The sequence below is a fragment of the Pantherophis guttatus genome, chromosome 4 (genome assembly GCF_059756535.1).
Source record: "Pantherophis guttatus breed Tessera chromosome 4, ASM5975653v1, whole genome shotgun sequence".
NCBI lineage: Eukaryota > Metazoa > Chordata > Lepidosauria > Squamata > Colubridae > Pantherophis > Pantherophis guttatus.
The window spans coordinates 99,173,901-99,192,444 of NC_142066.1; the positions used below are offsets into that span (position 1 = coordinate 99,173,901).

At 38.4% G+C, this 18,544-nt stretch overlaps 1 protein-coding gene across 6 annotated transcripts in view; it reads right to left on the minus strand.

Annotated features, from left to right (window-relative positions):
• DNAJC13 (DnaJ heat shock protein family (Hsp40) member C13) overlaps positions 1-18,544 on the minus strand; it is a 161,414-nt gene that overhangs the window by 133,596 nt on the left and 9,274 nt on the right. For all 6 annotated transcript variants that reach the window (XR_009620597.2, XM_060683675.2, XM_087892517.1 and 3 more), the window contains exons 2-4: positions 5,742-5,822; positions 4,025-4,100; positions 1,009-1,158 (exon numbers count right to left, since the gene is read on the minus strand). Coding sequence is in view for 4 of the 6 variants with exons in the window: in XM_060683675.2 (XP_060539658.1) it covers positions 1,009-1,158; positions 4,025-4,100; positions 5,742-5,809 (294 nt within the window). In the remaining 2 variants the exon portion in view is untranslated. The remainder of the gene's footprint in view (positions 1-1,008; positions 1,159-4,024; positions 4,101-5,741; positions 5,823-18,544) is intronic.

Genomic DNA, 18,544 nt, shown 5'->3' on the forward strand with positions numbered 1-18,544 from the left:
GTAAGAATTGCTTTGCTAAGAATTGGAATTGTGTTTCTACCAGTGATCTCACCTCTGTGTTATCTTGTTTTTTTTGTATACCTCGATGCATGGAACAGAGTATGTCATGATTTGGCAGGGTTACATTAGGCAAATTCCTGGGTTGCTAAGCACCCAGCCCCTCTGTTGCTAACCTCTCAGCCCCCCTGCTCCTGCTCCTTGCTGCACAGCCAATGCAGGGTTACAAGGAAAGCATGGGCCAGAAGGCCCTGAATTGGGAATTCTGAAGATATAAAAGCATGCCATAACTTCGCCAATGTGTGGCTATTCCTCTCATGCATTGCATCTGTATGTTCTAGATATAGTCCCACCCAGTATTTTGTTTTTGGACATAAAATCTGCTTCTTTTTGCAAGCCTTGTCTCGAGTCTTACTCTCTTTGGCATCTCAGTGGTTTGGGGAAACTTCTGGGTAAGTTTCCCCAAGCCAACTTCAGTGGTTTGGGGAAACTTACAGATTCATGTATAATATTAATTCAAATCATGTTTTATAAAGCAGAGTAGCTGGTTTCATATATCACATTGATTCAAAATCAAACACAAAACATATTATTGATTTCAACAACTCACTTTTGAGAGCTCTCAAATAATTGAAAGCCAGTATTATTAATTTGTGGTCAAACTATTGAACAAGAAAGACAGAGATCTCTCAGCCCCAGAATTTTCTGGTGACTTTAAAATTAGACATTTTCTCTCAGCTCCAGTTACCTCACTGGCCTGATTTTCTAAAGAAAGGAGGATTAATCTGTGCTTTTTATAAATAAAATATGAAGCACATGATCTTCATCCAAAGCTGCATTCATTAATAAAATATGCATTTCATATTATAACAACTGGAGAAATGTATGGAAAATCCAAATAAATCCAAAAATAATGTTCTTTAGCATGTGCAAGAGATTGTCATTTTATTTATACTGTAAATACAGTGCAAAGAAACAAAGAATTTAGTTCTTTAAATCAATAAATCCTACCAGTGCTTCAGTAAGAAGTTCTGCTCTGTGTTCTGTAGAAAACTTAAGTGTTTCAGATTTTTTCCCACTTCCTTTACGAAATGTGAGGCTGAATTCTGTTCCTTGTCCTTTTCCAACAGGGCTGATGCTACAAATGTCTCCATATGGCCACTAAGTCAAGAAATCACAATCTGAGAATATTCCATTTTATCCCCACAGAATATGAATTCTTATATCAACATGTACTATTTCAAAAATTTCCCTAGCTTGATAACATAACATAATTTTTAATTAACTATTTCCTAAACATAAAGCAAATCTTATCCCAATATCTAATATATTGCCATTATAAGCTACTAGCTTTAAAATGTAACTTCTTATAAGGTGAACATAGAGACAATTGTTCCTTCTGAAATGCTGATATGAATTGCAATTGCAGGCCATTAGAAAGATGATAAGTATTTCAAAGATTGCCATATTGTGCTGCAAACTCCAGACACCTATTATGAAATTTCAGGCTTCAAGTTAATATTTCCCAAAGATGTACAGCCAAGCAAAATAAATTTCTATTGCATTTATTAGTACTGTTAATATAATTGACTGTTCTATTTAATAAGAAAGACAGCTATGATTCAAGTTCTCAAATAACCAAAACATTTAATTCTAAATCTAATCATTGCAATCATTTTTTTAATTTTTACATATTTAGGCCCCTAACATCAGTCTCTTCAAGGATTTCATACTGGATATTTATTTGGTACCCAATCATGGTACCCTCATTATCCCAAATGTTTAATTATTATGAAAGATATTAACTTTTTCACAAGTTAATACAGAAATCTGATATGTATAACCTACACGTTTTAATTATAGTGGTGCTTAATTGTTTGTGAATCCTCTTATTTTTCTATAAATATGATATAAAATGTGATCTGTTCTCCATGCAAGTTCTAAAACTAGATAAAGAGAACCCAATATAATGAGTCAAAAAAAAATTATTGAAAAAAAATGATCTAAAGCCAGTTATTTGAGTGTGGCAAAAGTATTTGAACCTCTAGAATTATCAGTTTATTTGAAGTTGAAATTAAAGTCATGTGTTTCAATCAAGAAGATGATAATCATATGTGACTATATATGTGATATGTGACTGTAGGAGTTCTGCTTTATTTAAAGAATTGAATTCTGGGATTCATTATCAAAGTGTTATGACCTGAACAAATCATACTTCTGTTCTCCTCTGAAAAACAGGCTAAAAATATTATAAACCTCTTTCCAAAGAGTGTGGATTTCATAAATCCACTGTCAGGCAGACTACCTATAAATGGAGGCAATTCAACAACACTATTACCCTCTCCAAGAGTGGTCAACTAACCCAGATCATTCAAAGAACATGGCATGTAATATTCTAGGTTTCAGAAAACCCCAGAGCAACAAATAAGGAACTAAAAGCCTCTCTTGCATTGCTCAATACCAGTGTTCATTTAGACCATCATCAGATAAACATTGAACAAAAGCGGTAGGCATGGCAGGGTTGCAAAGATAAAGCCATTCTTCTCCAAAAAAGAATATTGCTGCTTGTTGACAGTTTGTGAAAGACTGCAGGGATAAGCCAGAAGGCTATGTGAAGAACGTTCTGTGACTGGATGAGACCAAAATAAAACTTTTTGACCTGAATGAAAGCATGATGTTTGGTGAAGAGCATTCCAGCATAAGAATCTTATCCTATCTGTGATATGTGGTGGTATTACCATGGCAGGACAAGAAATAATGGTTGTAAAATAATTAAGGAGAGAAGAAACCTGGAACTAATGAGAAACTTCCTAACAGTGCGGACAATTAACTTAGCTTGCTGTCAGAAGTTGTGGGCGTTTCTTCACTTGAGGTTTTTAACAAGAAATTGGACAGACATTTGTTTGAAATAGTATAGAGCAGGGGTGTCAAAATCTGCCGGCCAAAACAAGCCTCCGTACGACCTGTTTTTGGCCAGCAGAGTGCTGCAGGCAGCCATGGAGGGCAAAAAAAAAAAAAAAAGGCATGCAACCCCAGCTCCAGTAAAATACTGGAGGCTGTTGGGGCTGAAAATGGGGCAAAGGAGATTGTGTGTGGCCACATGCGCCCCCCGCGCCCCATTTTGGCCGGAAGGGTGCTGCAGGGAGCATCCATCCCATCTCGCCACCCTGCTCCCTGCCCCCCCCCCGAGAACTATAATGCTGACCCAGCCCTTGAAAATATCCAGTTTGACACCCCTGCTCTAGACCAATGTACAAGACTGATCAACAGTCATTACATTTTAGGCTCTGAAGTTCCAATTACTGCTGCCCAAGGTAGGCACGCACAAATTATTTAAAGCAAATGTTCACATATTTTTGCTACACACCTGAGGTATGTAGTTTTGGACCATTTTCCTCAATAAATAAGAATAATATTTTTCACTTATTTGTTTAATTGTCCCTTTATCTAGTTTTATGATTTGTGTGGAGAACTGATTCTTAGGCTATATTTGTGCAAAAATATTGGACGTTCAAAAGGATTCACAAACTTTTAAGCACCACTATGCATCTTCCAGCTCTACCTTCTGCAAAGGAAATATTAAGCCATCATGTACAAAATAAATTACAAATTATACTAATTTATAATCTATAAGGTTGCAAATAAACCTCACAAAGCAGGATGAAAACTAAGAAATTAAAGTTAATAAATATGAAGTATCACTTTAATAACTAGTAACTATTATCATCTAATATCATAAAACCAACTCAATCTTTTATCCATTTTAAGTAAATAGTTATCCAAGTCCATAATTCAGTATTCCTGCTTAGAGAAAAATGAGCTAAATGGTTATAAAATATATGCTGCTATTTTTCTAACTGAACATTTTTTTAAAGTTAATTATTCTGAATATATATCAAGCAACATGAATTCATTTTACCTTTATTAATTCATGCAACTGAGACAATATTCTTTTCATTCTCTGAGAGAATCACTTTCACACAGAAGATAAATACTAATTTTTGGGGAATATATTATTTCTCATTACCTGATTTGTAATTTCTAACGTATTAGGATTGTATGTTGTAATGGCATGAGTTCCAACTGAAAAGACTCGTTTATACCTATATTAGCAGGAGAAACAAGGATTTAGATTTACATAAAAATACACAGAATGTTACCTTTATTATTACCTTTACTGCTAGACTATATACTGTAAAGGTGTACAAATTATATTTTTATGTTCTATATATCTATTAAAGTATGCTGCTATGATTCATAAATCTTATAATAACCATAATATATGAGAACCAGTTTGGTATAGCGTTTAAATGCTGGCCTAGAAACCAAGTCTATGAGTTCTAGTGCCGCCTTAGGCATGAAAGACAGCTGGGTGAATTTGGGCCATTCATTCATTCTATCTCAGCTCAGCTCACCTCACAGAGCTGTTATGGGGAAAATAGGAGGAGGAAAGAGAATTATGTGTGTTTATTGCCTTGAGTTTCTTATAAAGTAATAAAGGTGGATTAAAAATCTAATGAGCAAAAATGTATTATGATATAGAAATTATACAATATTAAAATTATCACATTTATTGTACAATAAGTATATACTATAATAGTATATATAATATGATTTGTTTTAACTTAAGATAATATGTGAATCTGCCTATAGTGTAATGTTATTTCCAAAACAGGGCACTTTATTCAACAATCAGGGATAAAACAAACTTATAGATTAATATGAAAAAGAATATCTCATAAAAACAGTCAATAATGATGTGGAAAAAATGAAACAGAACATCAAGAGATGAGTCATTGAAGGAAAAAATAAATTGGATTTAACTAATAAACTTTTGGCAGTTATAGGAACATTCAAACTGAAAAACAAACTACAGCAATAAAATATAAATACAATTCAACAATAATTATTCAGTTAATGTAAACATTTCATACACAGATTTAAAACATATTTTTATTTTAATTTAGGCTGTGTATTGAAGCAGACGTGGACTAGAAATACAATATATATAATGCAATTCCTTTATATTTGCCTTAATAATTAGACATTCTAAGTTTTTTTAGTGCATGGGGATATTTGCGATCTTGTAAGGAGGTGGAAGAGGAGGATGACGAGGCGGAGAGGAAAAGGGAGAGGCAGGGGAAGGAAGAAGGGGAAGAAGAATGCACTTGAAATGAAGTACATATGTACTTATACAAGAACTCACTAATAAAATAGGGGCATGCAGAAATGTGGCATGTTCCAGCTCCATACCCACTTCAGGATATTTTACTGCTACAAATGTATTTTTTACTTGTCCTAACTTTTCCAACAATTGTTAATAACCAGCATGCCAAGCCTACAGGCCAACTTAGATTTCATTGTTTGGGTGTAATATATATGTATTTAGGATTACTTACAAGTTTCAAAGTTCCTATAAGCCAGTGATTGTTTGCTCTTATGCATTAATGTGCTGTCAGGAATGAACAACCAGACCCATATGTGTAAAGTTCAAGCTGACTACTTTACTATGTTTTGCCTATAATACAGGAATCTGTCCAGTCTGGCAGTCTACTCCTGGGAACAAGTAGATAAGGTTTCCAGGAACTTGGAGGAGAGAGGGGGGTCGGCCTTAGCCTTTCTGTAGTTGTGTATGACTCCAGGTTAGCTCTACCTTTGAACCCTCCTCCCTGCCAGGTTGCATGTTTCCCAACACGTGCTGACAATTCAAAATATAAATTTCAGCTCATAGCTACATTACTTACCTTCCTCTCCATGAATGCTTTGTTGTATAAAAGCAGGCCAAGTCTTTATTTTCCCTAATTATGTTCATTTTATGCTACAACCTGTAACAAAAAAACCTTAGTATTAAAAAAATATTAGCTTCAATAATTTCTGCTTTAGTAATTTAATATTTAATAAATGTTAAATACTAATTTGAAACTAAGCAGAACTCATTGTGCTTATAAAAGGGATGTTTATATTCTTTTTTAAAAATAATTGGCCAAATCATATTTTCAATTTCCCAATATCTTTTTGTTACCAATCATGACTTGGGTTTATAAACCTCAGTTATGACTTGTTTTCTAAATTTAGTTAAATTTCATATTACATGAGATTACAGCACTTCATGTTATAAAATGTAGAGATAGTAAAAGGAATATATAAACTGAAGTGCTATAATCTCATGTAATTTTCTGCATATTTTCTTTATTTACTTTTGGTTTTATACCATAATTTATACCAATACCTATAATTTAAATCACTACAAACATAAAATATGCCAAATAATAAAAGCCAATTTTTTAAAAGTCCCAAGTGCAAATATTAAGTAACTGCAAATTAAAACAAGGATGACATTTCTCTAATACCCTGTGGAATGTTTTAGTTAACAGAATACCAATAATGAAGATGCTAGCTTGATTTTGAGAAAGAGCCATTCTGAACTATGATAGATGCAACTGAAAAGTAATATCTGTGGGCCCACTCACTTCACGGATCTGGGGATCATCAAAAAATTTGAGGAAGGTTAGATGGGTTATTTCATATGGAGATAGTTTAGGTAGATATGCACCTACAGTATTTATTTATTTTATTTTTTATTTTTATTAGATTTCTATACCGCCCTACTCCCGAAGGACTCAGGGCGGTGCACAGCCAAACAATAAAAACACATACAATACAAAATTTAAAAATAGAATAAAATCAAATTAAATAATTTTGGCCCCGACAAATTTAAAACCCCAAACTTTTAAAACCAATTTAAAATTGAATATATAAAATACAAAAGATATTTAAAATTTTAAAAAATCTTTTATAAAAGAGGGGGAAAATTAGGCCAGGCCGGCCTGGTGAAATAGTAAGGTCTTTAAGGCGTGGCGGAAGGTGCACAGATCCGGGATCCTCCGTATCTCTGGGGGGAGCTCGTTCCAGATAGTAGGTGCCCCCACAGAGAAGGCTCTCCCCCTGGGGGCCGCCAGTCGGCATTGTTTGGCTGACGGCACCCGGAGGAGCCCCTCTCTATGGGAGCATACCGGCCGGTGGGAGGCTATTGGTGGTAGTAGGCGGTCCCGCAAGTACCCGGGTCCTAAGCCATGGAGCGCTTTAAAGGTGGTAACCAGAACCTTGAAGCGCACCCGGAAGACCACCGGGAGCCAGTGCAGCTCGCGCAGGAGTGGTGTTACATGGGAACGCCATGTCGCTCCCATTACCACCCGCGCGGCCGCACTCTGCGCCAGTTGGAGCCTCCGGGTGCTCCTCAAGGGGAGCCCCATGTAGAGAATATAGTAGCTAGTATGAAGGTTTCATTATTTAAAACTAGTGTTTTAAGTTATACCTAAAAATCTACTGGCAACCAAATTCTAACACCTACCTGTAGGTGTTATGCAATTATGGCAATTTTGATTTACCCAACAGGTAGACCAGTGCATTTCAAACTTATTGCCATTTTTAGATGACTTCAAAAGCAAATTCTTTCAGAAGGGGGGGATTAAGGTCCTGTGCCACTATTGCTGAAACATGCAATATTTTTATTTATTTATTTATTTATTTTTATTTTATTTTATTTTTGAATTTGTATACCACCCTTCTCCCTAAGGACTCGGGGAAGTGTACAGCCACATAAAAACATAAGAGTACAAATATTAAAATACCATTAAAAGATATATATAAATTTGGCCCCATAATTAAAAATAGTAACAAACCAATTAAAACATTTAAAAAGTGTTGTTTATTGATGTGATAGAATATGTTTATGAAGGGAGAGATGATGTGATGGATGCAAAATGTAATGCAGCATTTTTCCAGGAAGAAGGGAGCACATTTCAAGGCGAATGAAGCAAGAGATAGAGCATTCTAGAACTCTATCTCTTGCTCCTTTTCTGTGGGAAAAGGAAGAGACTTAGAATAGATACTTCCTATAATTTCCCAGGATATATTTGTTAGGTTAGACCTGCAATATAGGTTTCATCTGGTAAGATTCTGTAGATCTGGTGTGATATAAATAAAGAACTGAACTTTTGCTGGACTATTTCACATTGTTCTTAGGCTCACCCTGACAATTAGGAGGCAATTAAACAAATAAATTCAGAACTGACTGCCTCAGGGACAAGTAACTTGCTCCATTTTGTCACCTTACTTTGGTAATTATGAACATGAAATCTGTAATTTTGTAAATACATAAAATTTCAACCCCAAACATCTATATTCTCTACAAATAAAATAAAGTTTCAGTCTCAAATAATATAGTCTATCCAACTTTATACAATTAAATCATATTTATTTACAAACATGTCTGGCCAGATTCTCAGATGAGCTTAAGAAAGATATTATGATATAGAATGATATTAGAATAGAAAGCAAGACATTTATTTAATTATTTTAAACAGATTTTAGATTTTGTATGTTTTGTATGTATGTCTTGTTTTTACTTTGGCTGTTCACCGCCCTGAGTCCTACATTGGAGAAGGGCGGTATAGAAATTTAAACAAATAAATAAATAAACAAATAAATTTAATTTAATTAATTTAATTTAATTAATTTAATAATTTAATTTAATTTAATTTAATTTAATTTAATTTAATTTAATTTAATTTAATTTAATTTAATTTAATTATTTAATTTAATTTAATTTAATTTAATTTAATTTAATTTAATTTAATAATTTAATTTCCAATTTATATACCGCCCTTCTCCCTGAGGACTCAGGGCGGTGTACAGCCAAGATAAAAACATAGAATACAAATATTAAAAAACAGTTAAAAATATATATAAATTTTGGCCCGAAAGTTAAGAAATCACAGACTGATTAAAAGAATTTAAAAATTTCTTAAGCCAACCCGGCTTGCTGGAAAAGATGGGTTTTAAGGGAATGACGGAAGGCATTGAGGTCATGGATTCTCCTTATCTCAGGGGGCAACTGATTCCAGAGGGTAGGAGCCCCCACAGAGAAGGCCCTCCCCCTGGGGGTCACCAGCCTACATTGTTTGGCTGATGGCACCCCGAGGAGGCCCTCTCTGTGGGAGCGCACGGGTCGATGGGAGGTTATCGGTAGCAGCAGGCGGTCTCGCAGATAGCTAGGCCCTATGCCATGGAGCACTTTAAAGGTGATAACCAACACCTTGAAGCGCACCCGGAAGACCACCGGGAGCCAGTGCAGCTCGCGCAGGAGTGGTGTTACATGGGAGCGCCATGTTGCTCCCATCACTACCCGTGCTGCTGCATTCTGGACCAGTTGGAGCCTCTGGGTGCTCTTCAAGGGGAGCCCCATGTAGAGAGCATTGCAGTAGTCAAGGCGAGAGGTGACGAGGGCATGAGTGACTGTGCACAAGGAATCCCGATCGAGAAAGGGCCGCAACTGGCGAATCAGGCAAACCTGACAGAAGGTCCCCCTGGTAACAGCCGTCAGATGTTCCTCCAAAGACAGCTGCCTATCCACGAGGACTCCCAGATTGCGAGCCCTTTCAGTGGGGGCCAAAGACTCGCCTCCAATAGTCAGTGATGGAGTCAACTGACTATATCGGGATGCCGGGAGCCACAGCCATTCAGTCTTGGAAGGATTGAGCTTAAGCTTGTTCCTCCCCATCCAGATCCGCACAGCCTCCAGGCACTGGGACATCACTTCAAGGGCATCGTTGGGGTGGCCTGGGGTGGAGATGTACAGCTGGGTGTCATCAGCGTACTGATGGTATCTCACCCCAAAGCCACGGATGATCTCACCCAGCGGCTTCACATAAATGTTGAACAGAAGGGGCGAGAGGACCGATCCCTGCGGCACTCCACAGATGAGAGGCCTCAAGGTCGACCTCTGCCCCCCTGCCAACACAAACTGCGACCGGTCGGAGAGAAAGGAGGAGAACCACCGCAACACAGAGCCTCCCACCCCCAACTCTTCCAGCCGGTGCAGCATGATACCATGGTCGATGGTATCAAAAGCCGCTGAGAGATCTAACAGGACCAGAACAGAACAACCCCTGTCCCGAGCCCTCCAGAAATCATCAACCAACGCGACCAATGCCGTTTCCGTGCTGTGCCCAGACCTGAAACCTGACTGGAACGGATCTAGATAAGATGTTTCCTCCAGAAATTGTGGAAACTGTCGCGCGACCACACTCTCAACAACCTTCGCAATAAAGCGAAAGGTTGGAGACAGGATGATAATTAGCCAATACTGCCGGATCCAGGGACAGTTTCTTGAGGAGAGGCCTCACCACCGCCTCTTTCAGGGCAGCGGGGAAGTGACCCTCACTCAATGAAGCATTAATAACGCCCTGGAGCCAGCCTCGTGTAACCTCCCGGGAAGCCAGTACCAACCAGGAGGGACACGGGTCCAGTAAACATGTGGCCGCACTAAGTCTCCCCAAAATCCTGTCCACATCATCGGGAGTCACAGCATCAAACTCCTCCCAGATAACATTCTCAAGACTGTTCCTCGTCACCCTGCCCTGATCTACCCAGTCAGAGTCCAAATCCCCCCGGATCTGAGTGATTTTGTCATACAGGTATTGTCCGAAATCCTCCTCCCTGCCTTCTAAGGGATCCTCCCGCACTCCTGGATGGAGCAGGGAGCGGGTCACCCTAAACAGGGCGGCCGGATGATTCCCTGATGACGCAATAGAGGCGGAAAAGTAGTTAGACTTTGCCGTCTTTATCGCCACTAGGTAGGCCTTAATATGCGACCTTACCAGTGTTCAATCAGATTCAGCGAGACTGGCCCTCCAACCGCTCTCCAGGCGTCTTTTCCGGCGCTTCATTTCCCTCAGCTCCTCAGTAAACCAAGGAGCTTCAGGGGATCGGCACCGGGTCAGAGGCCGCAAAGGCACAACTCGGTCCAGGGCCCCACCAGCCGCCCGATCCAGGCGGCTACCAGGTCCTCAGCCGAGTCATGTGCTAGATCCTCAGGAAATGGCCCAAGCTCTGTCTGGAACCTATCAGGATCCATCAGGCGCCTGGGGCGGATCCATCTAATTGGATCCGCCTCCCTGCGGCGAGGGGTTGCGGTTCGAAGATCTAGGCGAAGGAGTGAGTGGTCAGTCCATGACAAGGGTTCCATGTCTATGTCCATAGCAAGACCACTCAACCACTGGCCAGAGACAAAAATCAAGTCCAGAGTGTGACCTCCCCTGTGAGTAGGGCCATGAACTAACTGGGTCAGGTCCATGGCCGTCATGGAAGCCATGAACTCCCGAGCCACCTCAGACGTTTCACCAACGGATGGCAAGTTGAAATCACCCATGACTAAAAGCCTGGGTGTATCTACTGCCACCGTGGCTATCACATCGAGTAACTCAGGTAGGGCTGTTGCCACGCGGCAGGGAGCCAGGTACGTAAGCAACAAGCCCATCTGAACCCCACGGCCCTACCTCACAAGGAGGGACTCACATCCGGCTATCTGAGGCACAGTGGTCTCCCTCGGACCCAGATCCTCGTTAATAATAACCGCCACCCCCCCGCCCCTCCCCTGGGCCCTCGGCTGATGGAATGCTCTGAAGCCTGGTGGGCACATTTCAGTCAGAGGGACGCCACCCTCCGGGCCCAACCAGGTGACATGAAGGAAAACTGCTTTTGAAAATACAGATTGTATGGAATCTATTTAATATGGAAATAAGTTATCATAATCACTTGTGAAAACAATGTTAAATCAGCATAACTATATTCTTTGAATCACAAATTTAAGATTTTCTGTACCTTCTATACATAGATCAATGTCACACATTTTTAAAATGCTATATTCACCATTGTTTGTTTAATTGACCAAATAACAACCAGTAAAGCTCTGGAGTATTATTATTAATTAAAATAAATATTATCATTTATTTATTTATTATCAAGTATATTTATTATATCCATGTAAAATGCTCAAAAAAGATGTTACAAATTCGTCTTTGAAGAATTAAGGTATCTGCATTCTTCATTAGGCTCACATATCTTTCTTTCTAAAAAGCTGTGTAATCTAATGAGGAATGTAGATGCCTTAATTCTTCAAAGATGAATTTGTGACAAATCTTGTGTGTAACTAGCTGTTTCACTAGCAATTGTGAGCCTTGATAGTACAGTGGTTTAGTGCACCCTGTTATTAATACAGCTGCCTGCAATTTCTGCTGGTTCGAATCTCTCCAAGGCTCAAGGTTGACTCAGCCTTCCATCCTTTCTAAGGTAGGTGAAATGAGGACCCAGTTTGTGGGGGCAATAAGCTGACTTTGTATAAAATATACAAAAGAATGAAGGCTATTGCTTAACGCGTTGTAAGCCGCCCTGAGTCTTCGGAGAAGGGCGGCATATAAATCAAATTAAAAAAAAAAAATTGCAGCAGAAGTTGCTTTTGTGTACACAATGCATACAATTAGAAACAGGAACTGTACTATCCTTCTGAAGGACATGATTGTTTTAATGTTTTGAAGAGAAGACTTCATTTGCATTAACATTCTTTATAAAGTATGTCTTTCAATAATTTGCACAACTGTAATATTAAGGCTTTATGTTACTGTTTTTTATGAATTGCGCAGGTGTCCTAAAATGACTCTGAGCATTTTCTGCACTGAGTTTTATGACAGATGTTGTTAATAATGCCTCTCTGGATTGATATCATGAAGTCTGAAAAATCACAAAGTTAAAGGGAGGTTTCTAGTACAAAGAATTAATTAATCTTTATTTTAATGATACTGACACATGCCAACTTTCTTTGCATTTAAAAATCTGTTCAATGATCTGTTTTATAACATGCTTGCCACTAGACAAATTATTTGAAAAATATTTCAGAGAATTAGAAAAAGAATAAGAAGAGTATAATAACGAGGGCTAAGAATTAGTGACAATATACAGATGGATCAATAGCTGAAAAGATTGAAATGTACACTATAACTTAAAAGTGCATTTTTACAAAATAATGTACCTTTGGACAGACACAATAAAACTTTCCAGAAAGTATAAATATATTTCAAATCTAAGTTGGAAATGTGAAAAACATCATTTTTTAACATGTCTGGTGGAATTGTTGAAAAGACTAAAAAATTTTGGGTTATAGAAAGAAAGTTAAAGATTAACTCTGAAACCAGAATTTCTTTTTTTGTTACTAAGACAGATAACTACAAAACACTTAGGGATGGATTTTTTATACATGCAGCAAACTGATCATGTGCAGAAAGGTGGAAAGACTTAAATACCCACAATGGACGAATGATTTGTGAAGATAACAGAATTTGCAAAGGTAGCAAAATTGACTGTTTTGATTAGAGAAAAGATAATAAATACATTTGTTAGTGACTAAAAAACCTTTATGGATTTTGTGCAGAAAAAAAAAGAACTTGTGACTTATAGGTTTGACAATAAGAAAAGGTAAAATATAAAAAAAAGGGAGCCGGGATGTAACCTTAGAATTTTAAAATGTCTCTCTTTATTTGTCTTTCATTTTTCTGTGTATTTATCACTTTTCTTTTACTTTTTCTTTAAATTTGTATTTTTTTATTTTGTAAAGAAACTAATAAAGTTATTGAACAATAATTAACAACTATCTGAGAAAGTGTAACTTCAAGTGAATGTTTCATTTTCTGTTTAAAGTGAACCCTGTGTCTTTTTAATATAGATAACAGATATGTTTGCACTAAACCATTTCCTGCAATACATTTTGTTATTTAAACATTTCAGCCAAATATATTTAGCTTTAGCAATTAAAGCACCCAACCACATTGCAATTTTTGACACAAAGGAACAGTATTGTTGAAATAGGCTTCTGATTACATTATAAATGCCTGCAATAAAATATTATAAATTACAATAAAATTAAAAGTACACATATACTTTTAAAATAACTTTTAAAGTACCCACATTAAGGAATCAGATGAAATATTTAAAAGTCTGAGAAAATTGTTTTACAACTCTTTAATCCCTTTATTCAGAGTGGAGTTGGAGCATCTAAATAGAGCTAAGTGTTTACTGGCTTGATGCCCTTTCTGACTCCTATGAGGAGTTCACAGCAGATATTTTCTCTTTGTGTCCTGATAAAGAAACATCTGCTTCTGCCTAGGATTGAACTCTCAACCTTCCAAGTAGGAGGTGAGTGTCTTCTCCTCTAGGTCATCACACTGCTCAAGTCTGAAAAAATAAAGGAGTATATACACAATGCTAGAAAGACACTGCAGTAAATCTCCAATGGTATTTGAGACAAAAGATGACAGGGAGTAAAATTTTGGAAGTACAGTATAGCTTTATCCTGGAAACTTTTTACTGTTTAACTATTGAGTAATGAATGCAAGGGATGTGGTAACTCAGTGGCTAAGACGCTGAGCTGGTTGATCAAAAGGTCGGCAGTTCAGAGGTTCGAATCCTTAATGCCGCGTAATGGGGTGAGCTCCTGTTACTTATCCCAGCTTCTGCCAAATTAGCAGTTCGAAAGCATGTAAAAATGCAAGTAGAAAAATACCTCCTTTGATGGGAAGGTAACAGCGTTCCGTGTGCATTTGGCATTTAGTCATGCCGGCCACATGACCACGGAGACGTCTTCGGACAGCGCTGGCTCTTCGGCTTTGAAATGTAGATGAGCACCGCCCGCAAGAGTCGGGAACGACTAGCACATATGTGCGAGGGAAATCTTTACATTTAATGAATGCAAGAAGGAATTTTAAATTGTTGCTTTTAAAAAGGGAATGTGTGAAGAGGCTATATTTTGTGCAAATAAATAATTGAAGGATAGAAGATTGTAATAAGAGTGATATACAGTGGAAATACCACCTCATGGATTATTACCTTGTCATGGAGAAGGGGCTTGCATAGCTCAATGAACGTATGAGCTATGCCGTGCAGGGCCATCCAAGATGGACAGGTCATAGCAGAGAGTTCTGACAAAACATGATCCACTGGAGAAGGAAATGGCAACCCATTCCAGTATCTTTGCCATAAAAACCCCATGGACAGTACCAAAAGGAAAAAAGATATGACACTGGAAGATGAGCCCCTCAGGTCGGAAGGTGTCCAATATGCTACTGGGGAAGAGCAGAGGACTAGTACTAGTAGTGCCAGAAAGAGTGAAGCAACTGAGCCAAAGCCGAAAGGACACTCAGTTGTGGATGCATCTGGTGGTGAAAGGAAAGTCCGATGCTGCAAAGATCTTTTCTCCATAGGAACCTGGAATGTAAGATCCATGAATCAAGGTAAGCTGGACGTGGTCAAACAAGAGATGACAAGACTGAACATCGACATCTTAGGAATCAGCAAACTAAAATGGACAGGAAAGGGAGGATTTAATTCAGATGAACATCAGGTATACTACTGTGGGCAAGAATTCCTCAGAAGAAATGGAATAGCCACCACAGTCAAGAGTAGGAAAAGCAATACTGGGATACAATCCCCAAAATGACAGAATGATCTCAGTTTGAACCCAAGGCAAACCATTCAATATCTCAGTAGTCCAAGTCTATGCCCCAACCATGAGTGCTGAAGAGGATAAAATTGACTGGTTCTATGAAGCTCTACAGCACCTTATAGAATTAACAAAAAATGATGTCCTTGACTATATACTCTGCAGCCAAAGATGGAGAAGCTCTATACAGTCAGTAAAAACAAGACCAGGAGCTGACTGTGGCTCAGATCATCAGCTTCTCATGGCAAAATTTAGGCTTAAATTGAAGAAAGTAGGGAAAAGCACTAGGCCACTCAAGTATGAACTAAATCATATCCCTGATGAATATACAGTAGAGGTGACAAATAGATTTAAGGAATTAGATCTGATAGACAGAGTGCCTGAAGAACTATGGACAGAGGTTTGTAATATTGTACAAGAGATAGCAACTAAAACCATCCCAAAGAAAAAGAAATGCAAAAAAGCAAAATGGCTGTCTGAGGAAGCTTTGCAGATATCATGTTTCTGCAAAAATAAGACCCTGTCTTATATTTTTTTGAACCCTGAAATAAATGCTTGGCCTTATTTTCGGGAAGGTGTAATTATTTAGGGGCAAGATGGGGCTCCTCTTGCCATCTTACCTGATTTCCAGTTCTGTCTCCCTAACCCTAACGGTAGCTAAGGAAAGAAAGGAAGCGAAAGGCAAGGCAGAAAGAAAAAGATACACCCAACTGAACGCAGAATTCTAGAGAATAGCTAGAAGAGATACCAATGCCTTCTTAAATGAACAGTGCAAAGAAATAGAAGAAAACAATAGAATAGGGAGGAACAGAGATCTCTTCAAGAAAATTGGAGATATGAAGGGAACGTTTCATGCAAAGATGGGCATGATAAAGGATTAAGAAGAGGTGGCAAAATTACACACAAGAACTATACAAGAATGAGCTTAACATTTCTGATAACCACGATGGGGTAGTCACTGACCTCGAGCCAGACATCCTAGGACTGTGTTGGCGAACCTATGGCACACGTGCCTGAAGTGCCACACAAAGCCATGTCACCTAGCATGCGCGGCATCGCCCATTCCTCTTCCAAGTTTCTGCTGCCTTTGTGCGTGCAGCAGTGCTAGAAACCGGAAGAGCTGGTCTTCCGTTTTCCAGCGGGAGAATGCACACCGGCCAGCTGATCAGCATGTATGCATGAGTGGCATTAACCAGAAGACTTGCTGGCCAGCGCGCGCTGTAAGTACCTTATCTGGCACACGCATGCCCCCTGGGTAGCTACTCTTCCTGATCGCCGTTGTGATAAGAGTGCATGTGCAAAATGCTTCCTTTTCGACACTCGGTGCCGAAAAGGTTTTCCATCACTGTCCTAGAATGTGAAGTCAAATGGGCCTTAGAAAATCTGAACAAAGCTAGTAGAAGTGACAGTATTCCAGATGAGCTATTCAAAATCTTAAAAGACGATGCAGTAAAGGTGCTACACTTGATTTGCCAGCAAATTTGGAAAACTCAACAGTGGCCTCAAGATTGGAAAATGTCAGTTTACATTCCAATTCCAAAGAAAGGCAATGCCAAAGAATGCTCAAACTATCGCACCGTTGCACTCATTTCACATGCTAGTAAAGTTATGTCTAAAATCTTACAAGCTAGCCTCCAGCAGTATGTGGTCCGAGAACTACAGAAGTACAGACAGGATTTCCAAGAGGCAGAGGAACTAGAGATCAAATTGCAAACATACACTGGATCATGGAGAAAGCTAGGGAGTTTCAGAAAAATATCTACTTCTGCTTCATTGACTATGTGAAAGCGTTTGATTATGGCAAGTTCTTAAAAAGGTGGGAGTACCAGACGATCTTATTTATCTCCTGAGAAAACTATATGCAGGTCAAGAAACAACAGTGAGAACTGGACACGGAACCACTGATGGTTCAAAATTGGGAAAGGAGTCCGGCAAGGCTATATACTATCGCCCTGCCTATTTAACTTATATGCAGAGCACATCATGAGAAAGGTGGGGCTAGATGAATCAAAAGTTGAAATTACGATTGCCAGGAGAAATATCAACAACCTCAGATATGCAAATACGAGAGGGGTGTGGCAAGTGCCAGTGGTGGTACAGCAAATTCCAGGGCTTCTGGAAAATGCTGATATCTCAGCTGCTTTAGGAGATCCCCAGGGATCATAGCTGTCCTGTAGGGACAGTGAAGAACGGAAGCACAGGCAGGCATGAACAGGGAGGTTGTCTGCATCAGCTTCCGACCCAGCAGCAAAAGAAGACAGTCTTTAGAAGCTGTCAAAAGCCAGGCGGCCACACGCAAGGGAGAAAGAATGAGGAGTGATGATGAAACAGAGTATTGTTACCAAATGAGTGATTGGCCAACTCATGGGTATGAAGAAAATTTTTTAAAAAACTTTAAAAGAGGTCCCAACCTGAAATAAGAGGCTAATTGGCATCCGGGAATTTAAAGCGAAGGAGAAAAAAAAAGAGGAACTTTAAAAACGAAAGCCCTAAAAGGAGAACTAACCACCTGGATTTAAATTGGACTTGGAAGAAATTAAGAATAAAAATAAAGAAAAGGAAATTGAGAGAAAGTATTTATTTAACAACAAAAGGAACTAATTGAAGAACAGAAAGCACTACTTTTGTGGATTTACAATTGATACTTTTGCCTGGGGATTTGTGGATTGGAGAGAGCCATTTGCTGATGGAAAAGAAATATTGCACTTATATCAACGTGAGAAGCTGTATGGGGAGTATTTGTTTAAACAGCTGCAGTAAGATTACAAAAAGAACTTGAAATAATAAAACCTTGAACTGGGGAGGCTTAAAAGGACTATTTGAATTGGATACTATTTGGAAAGAAGAAAGAAAACAAAAAAGACGTTAAATGGACTTGAATTCGAACTATATATACGTGAAAATAAAAATAAATTTAAAAGTTATTTCTTCTTAAACTAAATATATGGACAATTGGGAACATGAGTACGAGGAGTTGAGGGAGATGTTGCAAAAGGTGCGAGAAGCGTTTAAGGGAAACAAAAAAGCGGAAGATTGGATAGAATACAAAAAGAAAGAAAGAGAAAAGATAGATGAGAAGCAAGAATATAATGTGGGAAAGAAAATAATTGAAGGAAAAAATATAGATGATCATACTGAGATTAACAGTGATAAAATAAAAATAGAGGGGAATATCTCTCAAAAAAGAAGAAAAGGAAATGGGAAAAGAGAAAGGGG